Source organism: Hemitrygon akajei, chromosome 18 (genome assembly GCF_048418815.1).
Source record: "Hemitrygon akajei chromosome 18, sHemAka1.3, whole genome shotgun sequence".
NCBI classification, from domain to species: Eukaryota; Metazoa; Chordata; class Chondrichthyes; order Myliobatiformes; family Dasyatidae; genus Hemitrygon; species Hemitrygon akajei.
This window is the reverse complement of record NC_133141.1, coordinates 15,752,196-15,779,844: the sequence shown is the minus strand read 5'-3', so window position 1 is coordinate 15,779,844 and position 27,649 is coordinate 15,752,196. Positions and strand designations below refer to the sequence as shown.

The 27,649-nt window shown below is 40.4% G+C and overlaps 2 protein-coding genes across 5 annotated transcripts in view; both read right to left on the bottom strand.

The window, feature by feature from the left end:
- The window catches only part of tarbp2 (TAR (HIV) RNA binding protein 2), a 36,751-nt gene extending 16,492 nt beyond the window's left edge, over positions 1-20,259 (bottom strand). The window contains exons 1-8 of one of the 3 annotated variants that reach the window (XM_073070954.1): positions 20,106-20,259; positions 18,757-18,926; positions 16,703-16,805; positions 14,001-14,073; positions 12,628-12,745; positions 9,979-10,106; positions 4,520-4,709; positions 416-2,846 (exon numbers count right to left, since the gene is read on the bottom strand). In XM_073070954.1, coding sequence (XP_072927055.1) covers positions 2,689-2,846; positions 4,520-4,709; positions 9,979-10,106; positions 12,628-12,745; positions 14,001-14,073; positions 16,703-16,805; positions 18,757-18,926; positions 20,106-20,158 — 993 coding nt within the window. In that variant the 5' untranslated portion in view covers positions 20,159-20,259 and the 3' untranslated portion in view covers positions 416-2,688. Of the gene's footprint in view, positions 1-415; positions 2,847-4,519; positions 4,710-9,978; positions 10,107-12,627; positions 12,746-14,000; positions 14,074-16,702; positions 16,806-18,756; positions 18,927-20,105 lie in introns of those variants that run through there. The other 2 variants (XM_073070956.1, XM_073070953.1) reach the window with 2 other exon arrangements.
- Positions 20,260-21,674: 1,415 nt separating this feature from the next.
- Positions 21,675-27,649, bottom strand: part of LOC140741140 (pleckstrin homology domain-containing family A member 3-like) — a 39,147-nt gene continuing 33,172 nt past the window's right edge. For both annotated transcript variants that reach the window (XM_073070957.1, XM_073070958.1), the window contains one exon: positions 21,675-26,132. In XM_073070957.1, the coding sequence (XP_072927058.1) occupies positions 26,071-26,132 (62 nt within the window). In that variant the 3' untranslated portion in view covers positions 21,675-26,070. The remainder of the gene's footprint in view (positions 26,133-27,649) is intronic.

Genomic DNA, 27,649 nt, shown 5'->3' with positions numbered 1-27,649 from the left:
CGTAATGCCTGCATTGTTTTGTGCACTTTATGCAGTCCTGGGTAGGTCTGTAGTCTAGTGTAGTTTTTTCTGTGTTGTTTTTTTTTTACATAGTTCAGTCTAGTTTTTGTACTGTGTCATGTAACACCATGGTCCTGAACAAACGTTGTCTCATTTTTACTATGTAAAATGCATTTGGCATTCCCACAGCTGAACTGACACTGGAAAGGTGGGCAGAGAAATGTCATACTAAGTGCCTATCAAATTTCTTTGCCTGTTAAATGAAAGGGAAAAGAAACTGTAAATACCAGAAATCAAAAGGGTTTCTTTCCCTTTCCTCCAGAGGTCGATAAAGTAGATGAGTGTTCCCGCATTTTGTTTGCTTTCCCCAAACACGAACTCTCATGGGATAAATAAGCAAAACATTCCCAAAGTCTTGCAGGGTAAAAAGGATGCAATTTATGAAAAAAAACTTACATGATTTTTGTTTTCAGAACTACCAGTTAAGAAATTATGCATATTTAAAAACATTAAAATCGAGACATCAATTTCAATGAAAACACAATATTTCTTTTACCAATAAAAAAATGAACTCCGTACAAAGCATTTGTATAATGCTTTACCCAGAACCACATTTGCTGGGTGAATTGTGCACTCATTGTGTGGTCAAGGACAATTTATTTAAAATGGGGGATGGCATGGTTCAGCCAGCACCAGAAAGACACTTCCTCTGCCTCATCCCAACACTAGGGAAAAGAATTCTTCTCTAGCAACTGCATCAAAATTATTATTTTTTAAAAATGTATTTACAATAAGCAACTGACCAAAGAATTTTCTACTCAACATGCCTTCAAACTTAACCTTGAGGAACACTTGACAGCACCACTATGACTTTCCCTCAGTGAGTCAAACTGTGTTAGTCATGGACTCACACTGATTGAGAATGTTGAGAGCCATTTAGTTCCCCCACGGTAAGTAACTGGAACTCTAACCTCATCGGTTGAAAGAAATTTTAATCTACAGAAGTTAACTTACTGTGTGGATTATGTCTCCCTTCTAAATTTTCCAATTGCTCTCTCCACCTCTCACCCTCCAACTCCCCTCAATACACAACTACCTTTCCAAAAGGTACTGAGACACAGTGCCTTACCCAAGTGACAAGTCACTTAATAGGTGCTCAGAAAGCAACAAATCCTATCCATGGCTGATGACATTTTCTACAAAGGGAGGTCAGTTAACTCACTGTCTGCTGCACAAGTCAAGGATCAGCCTTGAGACTCTGTATCTGGCCGAACTTCCAAGAGGCCAGTGTTTCATCAACCACAGGCAATTTCCTACATTATTAACAGTGACTACACTTTAGAAGTACCATATTGAATATAAAGTCAATGAAGTCCTTAAGTCATAAAAGTGCTATAGAATTTCTAATTCTTTTGTCCTTTGCTTTACTGAAAGGGCACGTTCTATCTTTTAATTAAGGTCTATGTTCACTGTAGAAGCTGCAAAGTCTAATGATGTTGGGCCCTTATTAAGGGTGCATTTCCCTATCAACGTAAATATTGTGGGATAATTACGCATGTTCGTTACAAGATCCTGTTTTAGAACACAAGTATACATTGATAAAAAAGCTGAAATCTGCCCTTTGTGTAGCATACAGCAATTACTTTAACTGAAGTACAGTGCGACATATGGTCACTTAGTAGTGTACATTCTTTGATTGACCTGTTCCCTTGATTGTGAAAGTTCCAAAATTGATAAATAGCATTTCAAATGAGCTTTATAATACTTAGCAGAATAAAAAAGAAACCATATCTAATTGCCGTAGCTTATCCTAACCTCCCACCACCCCACAGCTGGACAACTATACACAGGAATGCTGTAAAAGCTGCATTGTACTGAAGGAACACTAGCAGACAAGGACCTCTGAGAGAGATCGATCAGAGCCTTTCTTTGAAAGGAACAATCAGTAGCTTCCCACTGCTCAGACAACCTGGTCTGGATCAGGCCTGGGCGCACTGAGAAATCATCGGGCACACGATGCCATAAAGCAATAGGACACGTGCAAGTAAATGGGATTAGTGTAGATGGGTACTTAGATGATTGGCATGGACATAATTGTTCAAGGAACCGGTTTCTGCAATGTATGAATCAATAACATCATTTGACACAATATTAGGCTAATTACTGACCATAACAATCATAACAGGTGATTGGCCTTAAAAAAATGGGCCTCAAGTTTGGCCCATTAAAACACTTTACATTTTCAGGGAAAATTGGATTAAAAGAATCACAGCAGATGCCAGCAATACTGAAGCAATTCAACTAGAAATACAGTAAGTAGGGCCAGGGTGTTACAACCACACTGGGCTTCTTAGTAGCAGTTTTGGAAAACTCGGGAGTAAAATGTTTTCCAATGGCAAGTTGGCCAAACAATGAACTAAAGACCTGCGGGTAGTGAACATGGGAGAACATTTTGTAATCAATCACTTACTTAAAATAAACCTTCAGATCCTTTTGTTCTCCCAGACCCACACCACATTTTTATATCCTAAAATTTAAAAAGGCACCTGGTAGGCAGAGCAGCAAGGAACTTTCAGTCAAGTGCACATCTTGTGAAATTCAAGCTGTTGATTTAAAAAAAAATTTCAGTTTGGGAGCAAAAGAAAATTGTGCTGGTCAGATGAAGAGTAACATCATTCAACATTCGACTCATTTTCCTCCAGCCATTATTTTCAGATACTGCAGTGCATTGTGAGCTGCATTGGCGCGGGCACAATCCCTTGTTGAGGCAGATCCATGGCAGACGGTGGTGGGTTGAGTGGATAGCTCCACTAAACATTGGTATAAACCACTCAAACTCAACTCTTCTGGGGGAGGGGGGAAAAAATAAGACACTGGGGTTATCAGACATCTTGAAAAACAGGATCAGCCACAACATGTTTAAATCAATGAATCAGTCTCTTCACACCAGCCTTTCTCTTAAATTAACTGGTCACACCTTTTACCAAAAACGGCAAATTAAATATTAAGGGTGTGACTTCTAAGTGGGAAATTAACCATAACGGAGAGGAATGAGAGATAAGATTGTAAAGTGTGTATAACCCTACTAAAGATTAACCCGAACAACAAGAGAAAATGAAAAATAATTCCAGAGTAAATAATACAGGTCATCATATTTCAGTGTTCAACTGCTCCAGAATTTGAGTTTGCAATCCTGTAGTCAAGCACAGGATTGCGGCACTGCTGTTAGTACCATGTTTCAGATAAGAGCAGTAAGTTCCCTATAATGCCAGTGAAGTCAAATTAACTGATCACTCTTCTCACTTACTGTATTGAGTTATTGTTGGATACAAATTAGCTGCATCATCTGACTTTGTCAATGTTACATTTCAATCAAGGCACTTTGAGATGTTCCAAGGATGCAATCCTCTGGTCAAGATGGTGCCAAGTGGCAGTCGTTGTTGAGGTCATGGCTCAGACTTAGTTTTTTAATTTTTGTTTAGGTTTGTACAGATGGTACTGGAGATAGAGAATGGAGTTAATGATCATATTTGTGTTTAAGGACAGGGATGTTGGGAAGCTAGAGGTCAGGCTGGAGTCTAGGCTTCCACTCTGTGCTTGAAGCCCAGCAACGTGGATGTGGGCCAAAAACCATCCAGGGTTGTATATCTGGACGGCAGAGCAGGAGGATGAGGACTGGTGCACCCCTCCCCCCATGCCACTCAGCTCAGTGAGTCATCGGTATTTTTCAGAATCAGCATTCCATGTGGGCGGGAGACATGAGGGCCAGTGACCCTCTCAGTGTGCAAGTTAGTGGAGATCAGAGTTCAAGGCCTGGTGTTTGGGGTCCTGGTCACTGGAGGGTCCTGCATTCAAGGCCTGAAGTTTAGGGTCCCCATTCATCATCATCAGCGAGTCTTGGGGTTGATACTGAAGATTGAAGTCTGAAAATCAATTGGAAGTCAAGGCCCAATGACCGAAGCCCTGAGCTTGCAAGTCCACTGGAGAAGTTGAAGCCAGTCCACTGAAGGCTGGAGACTGCTCGTCTTGAAGTTGAAGGTGTATGAGTAAGGGGGGTGGGAGGGAGGGAGGGACAGGACTTGTTTTTCTGTCGTTGTATTGTTGCTTGTTCTGTTGTGTTCAGTGTTGTTCTGCTAAACATTGTGGGCATGTTATATTGGCAAAGAGCGTAGCAACACTTTTGGGCTTCCCCAACACATTCTTAGGGTGTGCTGCTTTGTTAATACAAATGACACATTTCTCTCTATGTTTTGATGTACATGTGATAAATAAAATATGAATCTGATTCCAAAGGGTAAATATTCCTTTCCATTTCATAGCCCTCCAAATTAACCGATTCCTAAACTAATAAGAGGTTTCATCATTTGTTCCCGATGATCCAGGTAGTATCAGAGACTGATCTATGCAGTCTCAAGACACAAAGGAAGTAACAAAGCTATAAATGGTCTTGCCAGTACTACTAAACTTAGATTAATCCAAGCTAGATGGAACAGACCCCATTCGGTCAAAGGTGACTTACCAATGTCCAAGTAACTAACATCGAACCGCTGCTCTTCTGCCAATTCCCTCAACATCTGGCAGAAGTTGGAGTTGACGACACCAAGTGGGTGGCTCTTGAGGTGCATAATCCTTTCTCCAGCCGAGTTCCGGAGCGAGTCCCATGTGCAACCTGCGTTCTTGCCCCTTGAGCAATCTAACTTACCAACCATCTATAGGTAAAGAGGTGGAGAGTGACAGCCAGAAAGCCAAATGACTGAAGAAGAGCGAAAGTGGCATTAGTTAATTTTACATTTGTTTCCATTTTTACAACCTCCCTTTCCACCCACTGTCCCAGTTATCACACTAGAGAAAAGGAAACGGATGGATATGATGATGTGCACAAAATGTGATTTTGAGTGGTTGGGTTGAATGGGGTGTCTGTTTTGCAATCTGTTTTACAAGAAAAGAAAGCTCCCCTGCACCAACAAACACTAGCTGACAGAGAATCAAAGTGGCTTTATATAAAAACAAGAATAATTATTAAGAATTCAAGAAAAAAATGGAACCAGGAGTAGGCCATCTCCACCCTCCCCGTCCCCTGCTCTGCTATTTTATACAAATTGCTTTTATTGGGTAAACCTGGAGTTGGCAGCCCTGATCAGAATCAACCAGTTTACAGCTATTGAAACTTCAGGTCTTGACCTTCCAGGCACATGCTACCAGATGTAGAAGGACAAGACTCACCAAATGGCCTCTGACACCTAATCAGTCACTAAGCTCTGCCACTGGATTCCAAACTAAGTCCAACAATAAGGCCCAGAATTGCTGTGAATCCTCCAGAATTATGCTAAGAGGATGTAGGGAAAAAGAGAAAAATAAATTTAAGCCTCTGAGCCAGTGATGGGTCAAGACCTTTGCTCTACCTTCTGTCAAATCCTGTTAGGGGTATTCCAGGACTGGGATGTTTTCACTGTGCAGCCCAAGGACTGGATGATATTGAGCATTCATCACCAGACTCCAGCAAGAGAACGAGTAGGGGTACAGGGACTGTGGGTGGCCACTTCAGGAAGTGAGCTAGGTCCTGCAAGATCCAGCCTGATGTATCTGTGCAGGGCTGACATTAACGTCACAGGATTAAGATATCAGTCTGGCATTTCAGTCAAGAGGCTATGCGTTCCACCATCTAAGTGAAGGCGCCTTTGTACTCTAGGGTTCCTCTGGTCATCTTCAATTTTTCTTTCAGCAAGTCACAGATTCATACAGCACAGAAACAGGCCCTTCAGTCAACTCCATGCTGACTTGTCAACCACCCATTTATACTAATCCCATTTCTGCTAACCACATTCCCATCTCATCTTCCAGATTCCACTATTCACCCACATACTGTAAGGGAAGAGTTATGTAGGAGCCATGTGTCTATTTACCTGCCTGTATTGTATTTGTTTGTGAATGCAAATACAAATGCCGAGCTGAATCAGAAAAGAACACAGAATGAATTGAAAAATAAGTCTGATTACATATACCAGGGGCAATAAAATTCCCGAATCAGTAAAGCAAGTGAGGGATTGTGCAAACCCAACAATCTGAATTACTTTACACCTATGACCGTGTAGCTAAGTGCAGTTCCAATGTCGCATTTAAGTTTACTGACAAGACCACTGCTGTTGGCCGAATCAGCATATACTGTAAGAGGGAAATTTAAAATCTGGTTGCATGGTGCTACAACAACCAACCCTTCACTCAATGTCAGCAAAACCAAAGAGCTAATAATTGACTACAAGAGGAAGAAGTGGAGCCCATGAACCTGTCCTCATTAGGGGAACATGGTAGAAAGATTCAGTAGCTTTAAATTCTGTGGTGTTATCTACAGGCCCCCAAACAGCAGTCTGGATGTAGGGTGTAAGTTGAATGAAGAGTTAAAATTGGCATGTCGCAAAGGTAATGATGCAGTTGTCATGGGGGATTTCAACATGCAGGTAGACTGGGAGAATCAGGTTGGTACTGGACCCCAAGAAAGGGAGTTTGTGGAGTGCCTCCGAGATGGATTCTTAGAACAGCTTGTACTGGAGCCTACCAGGGAGAAGGCAATTCTAGATTTAGTGTTGTGCAATGAACCAGATTTGATCAGGGACCTTGAGGTAAAAGAACCATTAGGAGGTAGTGACCATAATATGATATGTTTTAACCTACAATTTGAGAAGGAGAAGGGAAAATCGGATGTGTCAGTATTACAGTTGAACAAAGGGAACTATGGAGCTATGAGGGAGGAGCTGGCCAAAGTTCAATGGAACAATACCCTAGCAGGGAAGACAGTGTAACAAAAATGGCAGGTACTTCTGGGAATAATGCAGAAGGTGCTGGATCGGTTCATTCCAAAGAGGAAGAAAGATCCTAAGGGGAGTAAGGGGTGGCCGTGGCTGACGAGGGAAGTAAAGGGCAGTATAAAAATAAAAGAGAAGAAGTATAACATAGCAAAGATGAGCGGGAAACCGGAGGACTGGGAAGCTTTTAAAGAGCAACAGAAGATAACAAAAAAGGCAATACGCCAAGAAAAAAAATGAGGTACGAAGGTAAACTAGCCAAGAATATAAAGGAGGATAGTAAAAGCTTCTTTAGGTATGTGAATAGCAAAAAAATAGTTAAGACCAAAATTGGGCCATTGAAGACAGAAACGGGTGAATTTATTATGGGGAACAAGGAAATGGCAGACGAGTTGAACAGGTACTTTGGATCTGTCTTCACTAGAGAAGACACAAACAATCTCCCAGATGTAATAGTGGCCAAAGGAACTAGGGTAAAGGATGAACTGAAGGAAATTTATATTAGGCAAGAAACGGTGTTGGATAGACTGTTGAGTCTGAAGGCTGATAAGTCCCCGGGACCTGATGGTCTGCATCCCAGGGTACTTAAAGAGGTGGCTCTAGAAATCGTGGATGCATTGGTAATCATTTTCCAATGTTCTATAGATTCAGGAACAGTTCCTGCTGATTGGAGGGTGGCTAATGTTGTCCCACTTTTCAAGAAAGGAGAGAGAGAGAAAACAGGGAATTATAGACCAGTTAGCCTGACGTCAGTGGTGGGAAAGATGCTGGAGTCAATTATAAAAGAGGAAATTACGACACATTTGGATAGCAGTAGAAGGATCAGTCCGAGTCAGCATGGATTTATGAAGGGGAAATCATGCTTGACTAATCTTCTGGAGTTTTTTTGAGGATGTAACTATGAAAATGGACAAGGGAGAACCAGTGGATGTAGTGTACCTGGACTTCCAGAAAGCTTTTGATAAAGTCCCACATAGGAGATTAGTGGGCAAAATTAGGGCACATGGTATTGGGGGCAGAGTACTGACATGGATTGAAAATTGGCTGGCTGACAGGAAACAAAGAGTAGTGATTAACGGGTCCCTTTCGGAATGGTAGGCTGTGACCAGTGGGGTACCGCAAGGTTCGGTGCTGGGACCGCAGCTGTATACAATATACATTAATGATTTAGATGAAGGGATTAAAAGTAACATTAGCAAATTTGCTGCTGACACAAAGCTGGGTGGCAGTGTGAAATGTCAGGAGGATGGTATGAGAATGCAGGGCGACTTGGACAGGTTGGGTGAGTGGGCAAATGTATGGCAGATGCAGTTTAATGTGGATAAATGTGAGGTTATCCACTTTGGTGGCAAGAACAGGAAGGCAGATTACTATCTAAATGGAGTCAAGTTAGGAAAAGGGGAAGTACAACGAGATCTAGGTGTTCTTGTACATCAGTCAATGAAAGCAAGCATGCAGGTACAGCAGGCAGTGAAGAAAGCTAATGGCATGCTGGCTTTTATAACAAGAGGAATTGAGTATAGGAGTAAAGAGGTCCTTCTGCAGCTGTACAGAGCCCTGGTGAGACCACACCTGGAGTATTGTGTGCAGTTTTGGTCTCCAAATTTGAGGAAGGACATTCTTGTTATTGAGGGAGTGCAGCGTAGGTTCACAAGGTTAATTCCCGGAATGGCGGGACTGTCACATGTTGAAAGATTGGAGCGACTGGGCTTGTATACACTGGAATTTAGAAGGATGAGAGGGGATCTGATTGAAACATATAAGATTATTAAGGGATTGGACACACTGGAGGCAGGAAGCATGTTCCCGCTGATGGGGGAGTCCAGAACTAGAGGCCACAGTTTAAGAATAAGGGGTAGGCCATTTAGAACAGAGATGCGGAAAAACTTTTTCACCCAGAGAGTGGTGGATATGTGGAATGCTCTGCCTCAGAAGGCAGTGGAGGCCAAGTCTCTGGATGCATTCAAGAGAGAGTTAGATAGAGCTCTTATAGATAGCGGGGTCAAGGGATATGGGGAGAGGGCAGGAACGAGGTACTGATTGTGTATGGTCAGCCATGATCACAGTGAATGGCAGTGCTGGCTAGAAGGGCCGAATGGACTACTCCTGCACCTACTGTCTATTGTTAACGTATCAGAGGATCTGTCCTAGGACAAGCATATAAGTGTCATCACAAAGACACAACACCTCTACTCTCTTCGACGTTTGCGTAGATTTGGCACATCATTTAAAACTGACAAATTTCTATAGATACACGGTAGAGAGTATCCTAACTGGCTGCATCACAGCCTGGTATGGAAATGCCAATACCCAGGAATGGCAAAGTCTACAGAAAGTAGTGGACACAGCCCAGTCCATCACAGGCAAAGCCCTCCCCACCACTGAGTATGTTTAAAAGGAGTGCAGATGCAAGAAAGCAGCATTCATCATCAAAGCCTCCAACCATCCAGGCTATACCCTCTTCTTGCTAATACCATTGGGCTGGAGGTACAGAAGCATTAGGTCCCACACCACTGGGTTCAGGAACAGTTATTACCCCACAACCATCAGGCTCCTGAACAGCTGTAGATAACTTCAATCTCCACTAATCTGAACTGATTCTATGACCTACAGACTGACTTTCAAGGACTCTTTACTACTCATGTTCTTGATATTTTTTTATTTGTTTAATTTGTCTTGATTTGCCCCTGTTGTTTGTCTATGTATATTTCTTCATAAACTGTATTGCATTTCTTTTACTCCTGAAATGCCTACCAGATAATGGATCTTAAGCTAGTACATAGCAATATATGTACTTTGATAATAAATTTACTTTGAACATCATATCCTTCAAGTAGGGAAAATTGTTTGATTGGAATGCCAGACTAGTATTTTATCCCTGTGACAGATTATGTGCACAGTACCGACTGTAGCTGGATATGAAGCAACTGCCACTTCAAGATCCAAATACCATTGGGTTCTTTAGCAACTGCAGTATGAAGATTTTTCCCACCCACCATGTTGCCTGCCAATCTAGCTCATAACGCAAGTTTCTACAATAATCTCCTACCTTGGCTCTGTATCTATGGCTTGAACCTTTACACGGCAGGTGGCACCTAAGACACATTACTACTATCAGATCTGCTGGTCCACCTCATTATACAAACTGGTGCTCTATCGGCAATGTTTACACACTTACTATGGAAAACTGGTCATCTTCCAACTCAGCTTCATTCCCATCCCTTTGATCCACTGGAACATCATGGATCCTTGCTAACATCTTGGCAGCAGCATTGCGTTTTGCCAGCTTTTTTGACGTCCCACTTCCTAAAACAATAGGATAGTGCAAATGAATGGACTGATCACACGCTCAATCCATTTTACATTGCCTTCTTAACTATGGAAAAATTCTTGTTCTTAAGATACCTCAATGGACAAAATGTTCATAACCTCACAGATATTCGTTATTCAGAATAATTGCTAAAAATGCTTCCTCAAGTGGACTGAAATGTGTTAAAAGACATTCCAATACTGCCCTCCACCTGTCTCGCCTCAATGACACAACCATAATGGTGAATGCTCAAAATTTTGAAGCCTGTCTGTAGCAGCATTATATTTTTACTGGAGAGCAGATCACTGAATTCAGAGGTAAAGTGTGGAAACAGGCCCTTCAGCCTACCAAATCCACGCTAATCATCAATAATAATTTTATATTAATAACAATTTTTCTTTTTCCCCACATTATCATCTGCTCCCTCCAGGTCCTACTCTAGTTGCTAATTAACTCATCTTGGGGATGTGGGAGGATTTTAAAGCACCCTGAGGAAACCAAAGCAGTCACAGGGAGGACATGCGATCTCCACATAGGCAGCACTCAAGATCAAAATCAAACCCAGGTTCCTGGAGCTGTGAGGCAGTGGCTTTACTCACTGCATCACTGTGCTGCACCACATCCAAGGAGACGACAAATTCAGAATACGTAAGTTACGGTGGGTGGACAAAAAGAAAAAGACATCAACCTTCTAAAAGAGTTTGCATCTTCTAATCTAAAACTAGAAATTACCTGTTTGGCAGATGACTATTAAACTGCAGACTATGGATGGTGTGGAAGAACCAGTTGATGACAGCACTTAAGAAGCATCCAGATGAGCACTTTGACTCGCCTGGGCAATGAAGGCTATGGGTCAAGTCCTGCAAGACAGGATTAATATGGAACGGTGCCCACTTGTCAGCATGGGCATGGTGGACTGAATGGCCTGCTCCCCCCTTGTATGACTCTATAAATCATTCACGTGACATTCTACTTTCAGAAAATTGGCTAACATAATCGAAAGAGGAATCCATCCCATTCCCTAACCATTAACCAAAAATAATTAGATACAGAATAAAATTTGCTCTCACAGAACTCGTGAAGTAATAAAGCAACACTAAATTAAATTTTCCCCCCAATTTGTTTCTTGATGCACACACAGATGATGTGGTTTTGATTACAGAATATTGCAATTCGGCCTAGTTTCGAGGAACACAATACAACTGTAATGTCAATATCACTTGTACAGTCTTGTCAAAGTACATATCTAATGTCACCAAGACCAAGGAGATGGTGGTGGACTTTAGGAGATCTAGGCCTCATATGGAGCCAGTGATCATTAATGGAGAATGTGTGGAGCAGGTTAAGACCTACAAGTATCTGGGAGTACAGTTGGACGAGAAGCTAGACTGGACTGCCAACACAGATGCCTTGTGCAGGAAGGCACAGAGTCGACTGTACTTCCTTAGAAGGTTGGCGTCATTCAATGTCTGCAGTGAGATGCTGATGATGTTCTATAGGTCAGTTGTTGAAAGCGCCCTCTTCTTTGTGGTGGTGTGTTGGGGAGGAAGCATTAAGAAGAAGGACGCCTCACGTCTTAATAAGCTGATAAGGAAGGCGGGCTCTGTCGTGGGCAAAGTACTGGAGAGTTTAACATCGGTAGCTGAGCGAAGGGCGCTGAGTAGGCTACGGTCAATTATGGAAAACCCTGAACATCCTCTACATAGCACCATCCAGAGACAGAGAAGCAGTTTCAGCGACAGGTTACTGTCGATGCAATGCTCCTCAGACAGGATGAAGAGGTCAATACTCCCCAATGCCATTAGGCTTTACAATTCAACTGCCAGGACTTAAGAACTTTTTTTTTTAAAGCTATTATTAATGCTTTTTGAGTTAGTGATTTAGATGCATATCATATTATTACTGAGTTAAGTATTGTATGTAATGAGTTTTTGCTACAACAAGTGTATGGGACATTGGAAAAAATGTTGAATTTCCCCATGGGGATGAATAAAGTATCTATCTATCTATCTATCTAACACCTATTAAAGATTACTTCAAGAATTAGCAATGTTTCAGGGAAAACATTCCAGATCTCAACAACTCGCTGGATGGATAACTGCTCTCTTTCTTAGTGCTGGCACAATTAATTTTAAATCTCAGTAGTTTCTCTCTGCTGTGTTAAAACCATTATTTTTCTTGAAAATCTCTATTTTGTCAATGGAAGACAGACCAAATTTTTTCAGCCTCTTTCTGTTTCTTCTCATCCTGCATAGGATCAAGGATGACTCCCGTTCAGCTTATCACTGAATGCCAGGAAGAGCCACGTGGACCTACGTCTGTTCCTACATTAGTGAAGCACGACCTGTCCTTCAGCAAGCTCAGAGGGGATTTTGACACTGACTTGGTTCACATGTCATCCATTCTAAATAACGTGACTCTTGGACCAGAGGCAGCACAAGGCTTTTGCTGCATAACTGTTATAGAGGCAAGCACAACACACACTGGAATACTTTAGAAGATGCGATGGGTTTATACCTATCTCCAAGAATCTCTCCACTCTGCAGGTCATAGTGAACTCTTTCCTATGGGCAGGGCCTGATTCCTGAGTCACTGTATATTCTGGGAGTCTCCATCCTTTCTGAACCACTAGCTCCTAGAAAGAAAGAGCACAAATTACCAAAGAAACATTACCAAAACAACAGTTACTTTTAAATATTCAAACACATTAACCACAATTGTCTGAGGATGCAAATGTGGCTCACTCCCAGAACTCCACAGCACCTTGTCACTGATCCAACCTGTGGTCCCTCCAGCACAGTCACAAAAGCCACTGTGCAACCCTGCTCTGATGTACAGCCTCCTTGCCAGAGGAAAATAAAACATCAAGATTAAATGTGGATTTAAGGACTACTTAACTTTTGCATATCAGTATCCAGTAAACATGAACATTCTAAACCAAAAAGGCACAATTTCTTCAACACCCCTTGCCCAACACTTTTGGGACACTACACAGAGTTCTGGTCTCCACATTAATAAAAGGAATATAGAGGGACGGAGGGAGGTACAAGACTTGGTGTAGTGACATCAGAATTGAAGGCATAACTGTCAGGAAAAACCATAATAGGCTGGATACACAAAATGCTGGAGGAACTCAGGTCAGGCATAATCTATGGAAATTAATAAAACTGTTGATGTTTCAGGCCCAATTTCCTCTCCTATCAGATAGGAGCCTTCATCTCCAGCCCTTTACCTTTCCCACCCACCTGGCTTCATCTATCACCTTTCAGCTATCTGCCTTCCCCTCCCCCCACTTTTTTATTTTGACATCTTCCCCTTTCTTTTCCAGTTCTGAAGAAGGGTGCTGGCCTGAAAAGTCATCTGTTTATTCACTTCCATAGATGCTGCCTGACCTGCTGAGTTCCTCCACCATTTTTGTGTGTTGCTTTGGATTTCCAGCATCTGCAGAAGTTCTTGTGTTTATAATAGGCTGGAGCTTCTCTTCCCCACCCCAAAAAAAAAACAAATGGTCTTCCCTCCTCCAAAACAGATGTTGTTTAACCAACATCTAAAATTATGAAGAACTTTTATAGGAGAGGAGAGAGAAAAAGACATCAAAGGTAGGGCCCATAACTGTTAGACGTCTCCAATACACTCTACAGAAACTTCATTCCTCAGACTGGATAGACTGCAGAACCTGTCATCAGAAGGCATGGTTAAAATGACACAGGATCTGTGGATCAAAGGGATAGTTAGATAAACACAAAGGGAAGAGGAATGGGATAAGAGGATGAATTAATAAAGCAAGAAGAGGCACTTGCGTGAGGCTCCAATGCAGCAAATTCTCTGTAAATTTAAGGAATTCAAAAATATAATCTCTTCTGAGGTTTGGGGAAACAAGAGCACAGTACCTGCAAGGCCCCCACAGGGTTACATTCTGCCAGTTGTGCAGAGCTGGAGCTTTTAGATTCGTTGCCAGAGATTCTGCAAGAGAAAAAGAGAACAGTAATGAGCAATACCAACATAAGTATCTTTAATTTGTTCTGAGCATGACTTTTTTTAGACAGTCCCTCCTCCCTCAACTAGGCTGAGGAAATAAAGTCAAGGGATACACTCTTCAATCTCCGTGCAATCCCAGTCCTTTAACCCATTGCCACATTGTTGCATTGGTTGAGGAGTGATGCTCTGTAATTGATATTTATTACCTGGATGCCACATTTTGGGCTAATGTACTTTTCAGCCATGTGCCTAGTGCCCTACCGTGACACAGCATGGGATTTGAGGCATGGCACAGATAGATAATACAAGACAATTAAATAGTGACTCAAAATCCAGATGAAGGAGGAAAAAATTTTTTTTAAAAAAATTCGGTTCTCAAGACTTCAGCAGTTCAAATGAACTCAGTGCTAGTGCACGGCTCAGTGCACCACTGCACAACAGGACGCTAGAAAGTATCCAAGGAATGCACATAGAGAATTTCCTTTCATACCTAGCCTCTATAGTGACTTGGCTGAAACTGACAACTCAGCTGTAAATTAATTAGAACATGTTAATGTAGTGGACCAAGAACGAAGGAGATTACAAGTTCATATCCCACCAAATTGTGAAGATGAATTCAATAAATCCAGTAGTTTGTGTGCTAGGAGTTAGGAGACACAAGGCCACAAAATGCCTGTTTCATTGCAGAGTCTGGACCTGCTCCTGTGCTAATGCTACACTAGATGATTAAATTTTAATACCTACTAGTTAACAAGTATAATTTTGCTAACATTAGCTAATTTCCATGAACATTTTTTGTAAGGAAGACTGACTTGTTCCTGCTTCTGGGGAAAGTGTTTTAACGCAGATAAGGTTAGAGCATTCCACATTTATAGTACACATCTGAACTTCAGAAAGTTGACTTCCCTCCTCCTTTCTAGCCCAGAGTAGATCCATCTCTTGATCCTCCATGGCTAGATTGAGCATGTGAAAACAATCATTCTGCTAAAGGTAAGGTAACGGAGTAATTCTGCATTATTAAAGACTTGAGTTAAATGGAAAGAGATCATTTTTAAAATTAAAAAGTGTATTTGCAAACTGCCTTATTAAGTCCTTTTTATTTAAAATGGTATATTTAAGCGCTGTACACATGACCTAGTATGGAGTTTAGCGACTTTTGTGCAGATAAACACAGCAGCTACTTTGCACACTGCAACATTCAATAAGTAGCAACGAAACAAACGCCTTTGATTGTGCTGGCCAAGACAAGAGAAAAACTACCTGCTTGCTTTCAAATAGTACTGAGGGAATTTTACAATTCCCCATATAGTCTACACTTAAAAAAGGTAATTCCATGCATTTAATGGCACAACAGTCAGAACAGATTAATGCCTTTAAGAGCATTTTGCATAACTACATTTTATTCCTACCCATAGCTATAACTAGAATGAGGCGATCATATAAAAATATTATAATGGTTACCACAAAGTAAATGCTCCTTTTAAATAAACAGATTTTTGACTAAAAAGACAGCTGTAAAATTTATCTTACATTAACATATTTAATCAGAACTGTGAATAAGTGGCCTTGCAAGACCGAAGGTCTCTTGCCTGGAACAGTTACAGTACTATACTTAACTCCAAATAGCATAGGTTTTTATGTCAAGTTTATCTTGTCTCTTTTTAAACTCTTTAACAGACTGCCCCACTAAAAGGTTTGTGGACAGACCAATACCAACATTCCGACATATTCAAAACATAAAACCCATGACTATTGCCTAAAGTCCCAGATCCTTTCCAATGAAGTCCAACCATGTACATATTTAACATTTGATTTCCTTCATATAGAGAGAAGATAGCTTGTAGTACCCGGCCTGTACTAAGCTATCGCTTGGGGAAAAAAAGAGAATTTGCATTTATATAGCGCCATATCTTTCAGAAATATTTCATAATGTTCACACACAACAACTTGCTTTAAAATGCAGTGACTTATGTAGGCAAATGCAGCAGCCATTTTGCGCACAGCAATATCCTGCAACAAGCAATGAGATGAGTAACCAGTGAAATTTTGGGAGTATTCAGGGAGAAGTTTTGACCATTGAACATGGGTGAATTCCATGCTCTTATTTTTAAAAAAAAATACTTGTGGCAAACAATTTTCCACATCTAGCTCAATCATTTAGGACACACAGATAGGATCATGGTTCACCATCACATCAGAACAGCACCTCTGATCCACTCCTTTGGATCAGCAGAGAATTTTAACTTGGGTAACAAACAGGGACATGATAATGGGGATGATGTGGGGGAGGGGAGGGAAGATGACCGTTACAAAATTCCTGCTCGTGATCAGCCAGCGTCCTCTGGTCAAAGTGCAGGTGCGTGAACAATAGGGTACAAGATAATTGATACTAGAATACAGCTGCTTCTCCAACAGGTTAACACTTGCTGCCAAGGCTCATTCTAAGGACTGGGCAGTTAATTAGAAATTGACAGCACCTATGGAATGGTTTCCCTGCATATGTCACTGCCTTTAGGAGAGATGGGCATGGAAGAAGGGCAGGTAAAGGATTGAATGTCACCGTTACAAGATGGAATAGAAAGATCTTTCTAGGTGCAGGTAGCTATTCACGTACTTGACTCCATCCAACATAGGCTCCAACATGTTTCCTCCCTTTAGTAATTTCAGGGCAGCTTCTGCTGCCTTGTGTTTTGCTGCCTTTTTGCTAGGCCCCTGACCTGAGGGGGGAAAAAAAATCAATTAAAACACAAAGTAAAATTTAAATAAAAGTCACGAAACAGGTGCAAACACAGAACAACCAGTTTCTATGACCACTTCAGCCCTAAAACCTCATTGCCAAATTGGAACAGCTGGTCTCAACTTGGTCAGTTTATACCCTTTTTAAAACGATGGAATATCTTCCAAGTGCGTCGTTTGCCTTTGTTGCCAGCACTCAATTGAAGCACAATAGTGCCGTTAAGCTGGCCCAGTACAGAAGTATAAGCATATAAGCTGATATTCCAGTGCAGAACAAGGGATCACTGCATTTTAGGACTAAACTTCACTTGCAGGTGGTAAACATCCCATGCTACTGGAAGAAAACATGAAGGCCTAATCAAAAGTTCCTTCTTCGACTAACAAAATGCTCAAAGCTGCTTGTAAAATATTAATATACACTAAATAGGCACTGCGAATAGTTACTGCAATAAAAGAATCACAGCATTTCAAAGGAATCCACACAAGATGTTTTTCTTTAGATTTTGCAGTTATCAAATGATTTGTGCATGGTGGAAAAGATCACATCTAGCACACCAGATCCACCTTATAAACAAAAATTTTTATCTGCTAACATCGCATTTAAAAAGAGCATCGGTCTGGCTTTGAGGGTAGAATAATAATAATAATTAAAAAGCTTTTTATCAAATTTGATCCAGCCAATTAAGAAACAGTTTTACTGAGAGTGGCAAGAATGTGGAACATGATACCACATGAAATAGTTGAGGCAGTTACATGTGTACATTTACTTATGTAACTGTTCATTCAGGATCAGTTACCCAAATAAATGTAAGAGAGGAATGAATAGGATGAGATGAAATAGAGCCATGTGTGGCGAAATGCAGGCATAAAACAGATGGGCTCAACGACCTATTCCTGTGCTCCAACTTTGATGCAAGGAATGTAGTTTTAGATTGTCAGAACAAATTCTGCTGGAGACCATTCACTGCAGATTTCCTGCTTGTAAGGTGAATTGTACAGTACTTCACATGAATCAGCTTTGGACTGGTAGCAATTACATTGAATGGCATTCTTCCCAGTCATTATATTGATGTCAGTGTAATGTTCCCATCAGAAGCTCCTGAACTTGCCAATTTCAGAACTGATACAAACACGGTGAACGCCACTGCTCCTGCATGCCCACAAAGCAGGTTTCTTACTCCAGCTGCTTCAAAGGAAACATAATTACTACATATTATGAACAGTGCTGAAAAATGCCCAGCTGAAAAATAGTAACCTTGAAGATAAAAAGAAACAGCTAGCAGTACCCTGCATACAAAAGAAACAAAGTTAACATCTGTATGGTAGCAGGAGTGAACACTGTGCAAAGGTAAAAAAAGATAAGCTTAGAACACAATAACACACAAGATTGAGTAAAACGAATCTTAAAATACCCACAAACCATCAAGATGTCTGGCACTGTAAAATCTTGCCAATACAGCCAGTGCCAATTTTGACACCAGATTATACATATAGGAATCACTTTCCCTTTAACAATGCCATCCCTGCACAACAACTTCAACAAAGATTAATACCGAACATTTTATTTTTATTTATTGAGATACAGGCCCTTCCTTTGAGCCACGCCACCCAGCAATTCCCAATTTAACCCGAGCCTAATCATGGGACAATTTACAATGACCAATTAATCTACCAACCGGTAGGTCTTTGGACTGTGGGGAAAAACTCACACGGTCACGGGGAAATCGTACAAACTCCTGACAGGCAACAGCGGGAATTGAACCCAGGTCGCCGGCACTGTAAAGTGTTCTGCTAACCATTGTGCTACCATGCCAACCATTCTAATAAATTAAAGAATTTATTGCTATTTTCAAAGTGTACAACTTGAATATATGTATAAGTCATCACAAACTCCCTCGTCGCCTTGAAGGAACTTCCAAATGAGACACAAACCTGTGCAATTAATATCTCCGACTGTGACTCGGAAAGTAAAATTAGGTTGGTGGGCTTGGCCCTCCGCTTTCAGCAGGTCATACACCGGTGTCTTTCCAATCCTTGTTCCATACTCCTGCAGTAAACTAATAGGTGTCTTTCCAGGGTTTGAGGCCAGCATTTGCTCAATACTGTATAATAAAAACAGAAAACAAGTAAATTTGTAAGACTTCAGCTGAGAGATTGGAGATGAGCAGCAGTTTGCAAGCTGAAAGCAACAGATTTGTAGTGGAAAACAGGACCAGGAAGACCGAAATGTTAACATCAGGAGCAGGAAGACAAGATGACTGATCACCAGATAAGCAGTGATATCCTATGGTGAATGACTTACCTTCTGACACCTTTCCACTATCTCTATATAGCACAAGCCAGGGGTGTGATTAAATCTGAAAGTCTTCAATATTTAAGGTGACAGCTCACAACGACCTACTCAAAAGGAATAAAGGCTTGCCTTACTAGTGATGACTACCTAGAGGAAAATTAATGGATTGGGGGAAGGTGGGTGAAAAGGTTTAATAAATGGGTGAAGTTATCCTTGGGATTAGGATAAATTTTCAGAGGATATTGGTTTTAAGGAATGGTAAAATACTTTTCAAATTTAACTTAGTTATGGGGAAGGAGGTACGTGGCATTAATTTCCGGCACCTAGAGTTTTTTTTCCCCTCTTATTCTAATAAATCAGTTAACCAGATGGTCTCAATTGTTGTCACCAAATGTTCACGAAAGTCTTTGCTTGCGTTGTTAGGCTGGAAGGTGCACAAAGTTGAGAAGATGTTCGACCCGAGGGCTCTACCTGGCTTCTCCTGTGTATGCAAAAGATCGATGAGACTTTTGGAAGAACATAATCATTCTCGCAGCAACATTCTGCTGGAGGAACTCAGTGGCAGCATGCGTTGGGGAGGGTGGGATTGGAATGAAACTGCCGACCCTTCGAGTCGAAAAATTTTGGGATTAGGATAAATTTTGGGAGTGTGTAAAATACTTTTTTAAATTTAACAAGGGGAAATGGGCTACGTCCCATTCATTTCCACCACCTGTAATGTTTTCTTTCTTTTTCAAGTTAAAAAAAATGACCAGATGGTCTTAATTGTTCTCGATGTTGGTCGGGGGTGCAAACATTCGTACTTAAACTAAAATCGCAAAAGATTGTCATCACACTGATGTTAAGGGGAGCTTGCTGATCAGATTGAGCACCGCGTTTCATAAGTCACAAACGTCCCGGTGAAATGAAGATAAAGCTTCTACTCAACAGCAATGAACAAAGACTTTTTTTCCAAGAGGGTCCGATTGGACGTGCAGCTCTTCCTTACCTGGGACAGCTGGAACTCTTCTTTGCTGCAGCAGCGGCCCGATCCTCCGTCATCCCAGACAGCACTGCCGGTAATTGTGGCTCAAAGGAGGACAGCAGCAGCGGCTCTTATTCGTTCACGGTCCCGCATAAGCGCCGGCGCGGATGCCACTGCGCAAGCCCACACTGGCCGTCAACGTCACTTCCTAGTCAGGGTGAACCGGTGGAGAGAAGAGCGCGAAGAGCATGAAGCAGAGAGCTGGCGAGATTTGCAATGGTATGAGGGAAGAGACGTTATCTCTCTTAAACAATTTATGCCAAACCAAGTTGCTGTTTTCAAAGTCTGCATTTTAAAACTTTTGCTAAGAAGGCATTCCGCCCACCTTGATACACCACTCATGCCTGCTGTTGATTTCCCTTTAAATATATCAATGGTTTCTGCCTCTTTTCCCGTAAATAAGCTTCCCTTGTTTTCTGCATTCGTTATAACCATATAACAATTACAGCACAGAAACAGGCCATCTCGGCCCTTCAAGTCCGTGCCGAACACTTACTCTCACCTAGTCCCACTGACCCGCACTCAGCCCATAACCCTCCATTCCTTTCCTGTCCATATACCTATCCAATTTTACTTTAAATGACAATACCGAACCTGCCTCTACCACTTCTACTGGAAGCTCGTTCCACACAGCTACCACTCTGAGTAAAGAAACCCCCCGTTATTTTGTTACTTGTCTTTCTATTTAAAGTTGTAAAACGAAATAAAACCATCCTACCACCGTTAGATTTACTTTGTGCAAAATGGGAAAGAAAATCAACTCAAAATAAGCTCTCATCAGGTTTTGAAGCATATTCTTGATAGTAAATACGCCGAAAGTACTGCAAAGTATTTGAAGCAAACTGTTACAGAAATGAAGTGGGAGAGAAGGAAGGTGCTAACATTTCTTCAGCGTTCTTGGGCTGTTCTTCCAAGATCAGCTTTCTAGCATTAATAACATTTGGAAACTTTAAGCACATAATCATGAAGGAGCTGGTTTTAAAATTATAAAATGAAAACAAGCCATTTATCAGGTAACAGCCATGTTATACAGTTTTTGCTGTTCACAAAAACATGGGGATGCTAATGTATTGAGAGAGGGGCTTGCTAGAAAAGAGGAATAGATGAATTTTGTTTAAACTAGAGTGAGCCCAGATATCTATCGTCTGTCGTCCTTGATCACACTAATAGCATGTGAAGTTTTTAAAGTCAGATCTGAGTGGTCCACAAGGACATCACCTCAAATTTACTTATTTTGCAAGAGAGAGAAAATGGAATATACTGGAGTACTTTTTAAAATGTCCATTTCTTGTGCATACCTCTCACTTAGTAGCAGCTGGAATTTAAGCAAGAGAACAAAAATGCTGAAAGATTTAATCTAGCCAGGTCAAGAACAGGGGAAAATAGATAAGATAGGAATGCCCATTTCCATATTTGGGACTTAAGATAGAATTTAAAACAGCCAGTGCCTTCCAATCGATCATTTGGTTACAATATCCAGACCAAAATGCTATTCAAACAGGCTATTAAAAACAAGAACCAACTATGGAAAAATACTGATTGAAGCAATTTTATTATATTTACAATTTTATGCAAAAGCAAATGGGCATGTACATACAAAATAATACAATTGATCTAAAAACTGAGCTATGTTTAAATGGATGTCACATACATTTTTGCTTTAGTCAATGGTAAAATACAACAATCATTGGCTTGAAGAAATCCTACAAAATACTGCAAAGTTTAATGTCTAGAGATTGCTTCGTTACATCTGACAATATTTCTCTTTCTGGACCTCAAGACTAAACAGAATAGAAAAGTGTACTATAGAAATACAAGTCTTAATATAGTGTAACTTAAGAAAAATAAATCTTCTATCCCAGCATTTTGTATTAAGTTGGTGTTCATAAGTGATTGAGCTTTCAATGTTTCCATCTGTTCAAACCAATAGACAGAATTCTTTTTTCTCATTGTCAGTTACAAAGGTTCATATGGTAAATTGGTCTGTCACAATCCAGATTCTTAAAATGTATAAAACAGTTACACATTCTCTGCAACAAACTGAGAATCTCACTCAAAATGGGCTAGTGTGAAAAATTGAAATTTTCATGTTTATCCAATTGGAGCTGTTCATTAGAGGTTGCTCTAGTATTAAATCATGCTGTGCCTGCCTTTGTAGTGCTTGAGGTGCATAAGGGTTGGCCAAAATAGCAAGTGTTCTATCCCTCAGCACCACGGCATAATTCCAGTATTTTCACAAAAATGAAATTAGGCCCAATTAGCAAAAGTAAAACATTACAACTTAACCTATTTTGACCCATTACAACAGAGCAAGATACAAAAAGTTACCACAGCTTAATGCAACCTTGTAACACCATAGAGAATGGAGGAACCATTTTCTTCTTTTGCATTTTTAATCACTTTAGGAGTATATCTTTTCATACAAAAACTGCAACCACAATTTCATTTGATTTTAGTTACCTTCATTTAAAGCTACGCAGTGCTGTGCAGTTTCTTTTAAAAAAGTCAGTATAAATAGTCTATGCACACTAAATAACAAATAGATTCCAACAAAAACCTCTTAACCAGAGTGTGACAGCCTTCTGAAAAGACAATATTTTTTTTTGGCGGAATCCTGGAACACAGTTGCTTGCAAGTGACACTTCTTAATCTGTACTGCCTATAGATTTTTTTTCCAAGATATAAAAGTATATATATTTTTCCAAAACTCTTGACTAATTGCCCCTTCAACTTTCTGGACTCATTCTGCACCCCTATCTTACTACCTCATTCACTTCCCTTCAAAATCTTTCCGTTGAAAAACACTAATTTATGCTCATCTATGTCATCATGTCCTTCACAGAAGGTATAAGGAGGAACATGACACGGTGGAACCATACAGCAAGTTAACACAGTAAACAAGAAGTGTTGATAATATTGGTTTAGTTCAATGAAAAGAGTAGAAAAATTAAGTTCAGTTACAGCATCAGCCACGATATTATGGAACCGTGGACCAGCTTTGAGCAACAAGGTCCGCTGCTCCTATTTTGATTGTTATTCTTAAGTACAGACATAGGATTTGGCTTAAAACTAAGGATACAGGACACAGTGATAAAACCTTTTGCATCAACGGGAAATCTATTTCACTCATAATATTTCAACAGACTTGAAAAATACAATAGATTTAAATAGTATAGCAGAGTTCCCAGATGCACTTATTCACCTCCTCAATCTGTTTATTTAAATACCAATCTCATCTGCTTCAAGATCAAAAGGAGATACTACACTCTGAAGATCGTCATACGTTTAAACAAAAAGAATCTCAACACCAGTGAATTGATTTTTAAACAAATTCATTTTTTGCATACATAAGAACTTACATCATGATGATATTTGTGCTTAACAAGCCCATACATGGAACTATTAATATTTTGTACTCAAGATACTACAGAAAAAGCCAATAAATTATTTAATAGTTTATTTAAATTATGCAGCATATAACAATTATAGCAAGGAAACAGGCCATCTCGGCCCTTCTAGTCTGTGCCGAACGCTTACTCTCACCTAGTCCCACCTACCTGCACTCAGCCCATAACCCTCCATTCCTGTCCATATACCTATCCAATTTTTTTTTAAATGACAAAATCGAACCTGCCTCTACCACTTCTACCAGAAGCTCGTTCCACACAGCTACCACTCTCTGAGTAAAGAAGTTTCCCCTTGTGTTACTCCTAAACTTTTGCCCCTTAACTCTCAACTCATGTCCTCTTGTTTGAATCTCCCCTACTCTCAATGGAAAAAGCCTATCCACATCAACTCTATCTATCCCCCCTCATAATTTTGAATACCTCTATCAAGTCCCCCCTCAACCTTCTACGCTCCAAAGAATAAAGACCTAACTTGTTCAACCTTTCTCTGTAACTTAGGTTCTGAAACCCAGGTAACATTCTAGTGAATCTACTATTGGCCACTTTTTCCCTTAAAGAATCTTACTTTAATATTGTGCCACAAAAATGTCCCAAAACGTTGGCTTTAAAATAGCTGAGAAAATAATTGCAATTTCAATTGTTAGTTTTCCTAAATCTCACCTCCCTATTCTGTTCACTCTACTTTCTCAATCTTCAGTTGCTCAGTCTGAACAGAAGGAGTAAAAAGCACATTCAGACTTGACAATGTACAGATGCAGGAAAAGCATGCCACATTTTCTAAATACAAAACTACAACACAAGGTACTTCAGACTAAACTATTTTCATTTGTTCCATTTTAATTAGAGTAGTGTACATTACTCAAATGAACTTGCATTTCAAGTTTCATGATTTCATGATTAAAAGACAGATCAACAAAGAAAAACGTTCATCCTTTTGTACCTCATGTAGAAACTGAACAGCTGAGTTGACTGTGAGTAAAGGTTAAAGTACCGATGGTTCAGGGACAATGAAAGTGACATTGTTACCCCAGCAAAAGTAGCCCCATTGGATATGGACAAATACAACCCAAATACCAATGGGGCTGCAGTCCTGAATACAGTTAAGTGAGTAAAACATTAACGTATACCTGGTAAAAACTAAATAAAAGTACAATGACTCATCACTAATCTTTTTTTTAAATCTACATCGGGCAACATGGATTCCAGTTTGGAATTTGTATATACATGTTTTCATAAATATAAATATTGTGGACAATTTATCAACACTTCACAACTTACTAGTACTATTTCCAGCTAAAAACAATGTAAAGGAATAGCAATAACAGTTATTATTAAGGAAACAACTTCAAGTTAGCAGAAGCTGGTTTCAAGCAGAATAAAGAAAGAACAATGACTGACTCACCCCACACCTTTGGGGAAACTAAATGATTCGATTCACTGCCTCTCTAACTGGAGAGAATGTAAACTTGGAAACAAATTAGATGATATGTCTCAATCAGCATAGATCTGAAGTGACTTTTTAAACAGCCATCTACCGTACCAGCAACATCATTTTTTTTTAAAGGGTTAAATTTGCCCTTGAGAAAGACAGTACATTTGATACAGTCAGAGGCTCTGATTTTGGAGCAAAGGTGCAGATGGCACGACTTACTAGTACCATGCCTCAACAGAACCAGGTAATCACAGGCTGTGCCTTTATTTGGTGATTATGATGTACGTGATACGAGCTCTGAACTCAGTAATTCAGGCAATTAAGATTTAAGAACAGTGCCCATTGTAAACATGATTGGACAAGCAGTGGAGATTTTGTTTGAACAAGTATACTTTCAATTGTAAATGAAGCAATTGTAGATGCCCCTATTAAACAATTCCTGGAAGCAAGTATTTTAATATTTGTTAAAGTACTTTTGCTTCCTGCACAAGAGGTGGGGACAAGGAGTGGGAGAATAATAAAATGTATTAGCTTGCTTACTATTTCTGCCATGTTCATACATTAGAAAAACAGGACTGGAATTCATAAAGTCTGGAATTAAAAATAAAAGATAGCAAATCACAGTATAATAATGGATGGTAATGAACACACTTCATTACATGCCTACCCTTGACAAAAACCTCTGTCACATTAACTAATAAGTCAGTATTTAGGTTCTGTACATGTGCATCTGTACTATACCACTGAAATATTAAGCTGTATACTGGCAGGACACTTAAGCAGGTATAGAGGTTTGTTAATGTTTGCTATACATCATTTTGAACAAATGTGTCCATGGAAACCTCAGCATTAATATTAGAAAGTTAGCAGTGGTGCATGTGCAATATTCCATTCTTGATACGCCAGGAGCTGATCTCAGGTTCTGACTTTCCTCCACCTCCCCCTCCTCCACCCTGCCCCCACGACCAAGTTGAAAGAACTTTATTTCCCTACGTTTCCTTGTTTTAAGTTAAGACCATGTCACAACGAGCTCCTTCTGTATCACTCAGCGGATTATGGGGTGATGGAGAATCAAGTGTTTCCTGTAACGTTATTCACCATTGGCACTGCTTGTAGAATCATCTTGGGCATTTTGTAAAGGCTGCAGTAAATCTGTCAAGTTAGAAACCAGATTAGTTAACAAATCTGATAATGCACATATGGACACCACATGACCTGTGGAGTATTTCCAAAATTCAATTTTAATTACACAAGCAAGTTTTTCTCCCCAATGCACTCCAGAACAAAAATCAGTTCACTAATGAACAGTATATATCAGATAATACAGGTGGTGTGCTATCCTGGTCTTTCCTGCTGGAAGAGGTTATGATCTTAGGAGTGCCAGAGGAGAGGGGGTCTAGGCACGTGATTGCACTGCACTTGTTGTACATGGAATTAATCACTGCCAATTAAAGTGGATGGAGTAGAGGTTAAAGCTGTGCTCATTCAGACACACGGAGAGTATTCCTGATTTATGCCTTGCCACTGTTGGAAAGGCTTAGGGCTGTCATGAAGCGAGTTATTCATCACCTGATATCAAGCCTTTGATTTACTTTTGTGTCCATGGTATCTAAGTGGCTGATCCAATTAAGTTTCTGATTAATGAAGGCCCCACTCCAACCCCAGGATGTTGATGGTAGGGAATTAGGTAATGGTAATGCTATTGAATGTCCAGGATAGATGGTTAAACACTCTCTCATTGGAGATGGCCATTGTCTGGCACTTGTGGGATGCATGTTGATGGCCACTAATCAGCCCATGCCTAAATATTGTTCACATCCTTCTGCATCCAGGCATGGACAGTGTTATTTGGTGAGGGGGTTGATTAGGAACTGACCATTGTGCAGTCAGTGGGCATCCCTACTTCTGACCTCATGACAGAAGAAAGGCTTGATGAGGCAGGTGAAGATGGTTGAGCCCTGAGGGTCTCCTGTTTTGATGTCTTGAGGCAGCTATGATGATTTCTAATGACCACAAACATCTTCCTTTGTGTGAGTTATGGCTCCAAGTATTGGCATCAGATTTACCAGTGCTCCTTGATGCTACATTTGATCAACTATTTCCAAAAGTAATTGGTAATTGTGCCTTTAAAATTTAGCTCTAGTCCACATTTAGACCAAGGGCATGAAGAAGTCTGGACTGAAGTGGTCCTGGCAATACCCAAATTGGGCAATGGTGAGCAGATTAATGGTGGGTGTGCTTAAAAAGTGTCACTTATGTTGTGTCCCGCCACGATTGAAGATGGGGATATGCTAAGTTACAAAGCTACAGAATATGGCGTTCATTTGAGCTGCTGCTGGCAGTCCTTCAAGTCTCATAGATGTCCAGTTTTGAGCCACCACATCAGTCTCAAGTCCAACCCCATTTAGTTCAATTGCAGTGCCACACATGGTGGAAGGAGTACTTGATGTAAAGACGTTTAACTTTCATGTTGGCTTAACTACTCACGCCACACACCTCATCTGACAGCTATATCGTTCAAGACTTTCCCAGTTTGATTAGCACTGATGCAGCCAAGATATTTTTTATGGTGGACAGTGAAGTCCCCACCAAGAATACATTCTCAGCCTCTGCTACTTTCATTGCATCATCCAAGTGTTGTTTGACATGGGAGCACTGATTCATCTGCC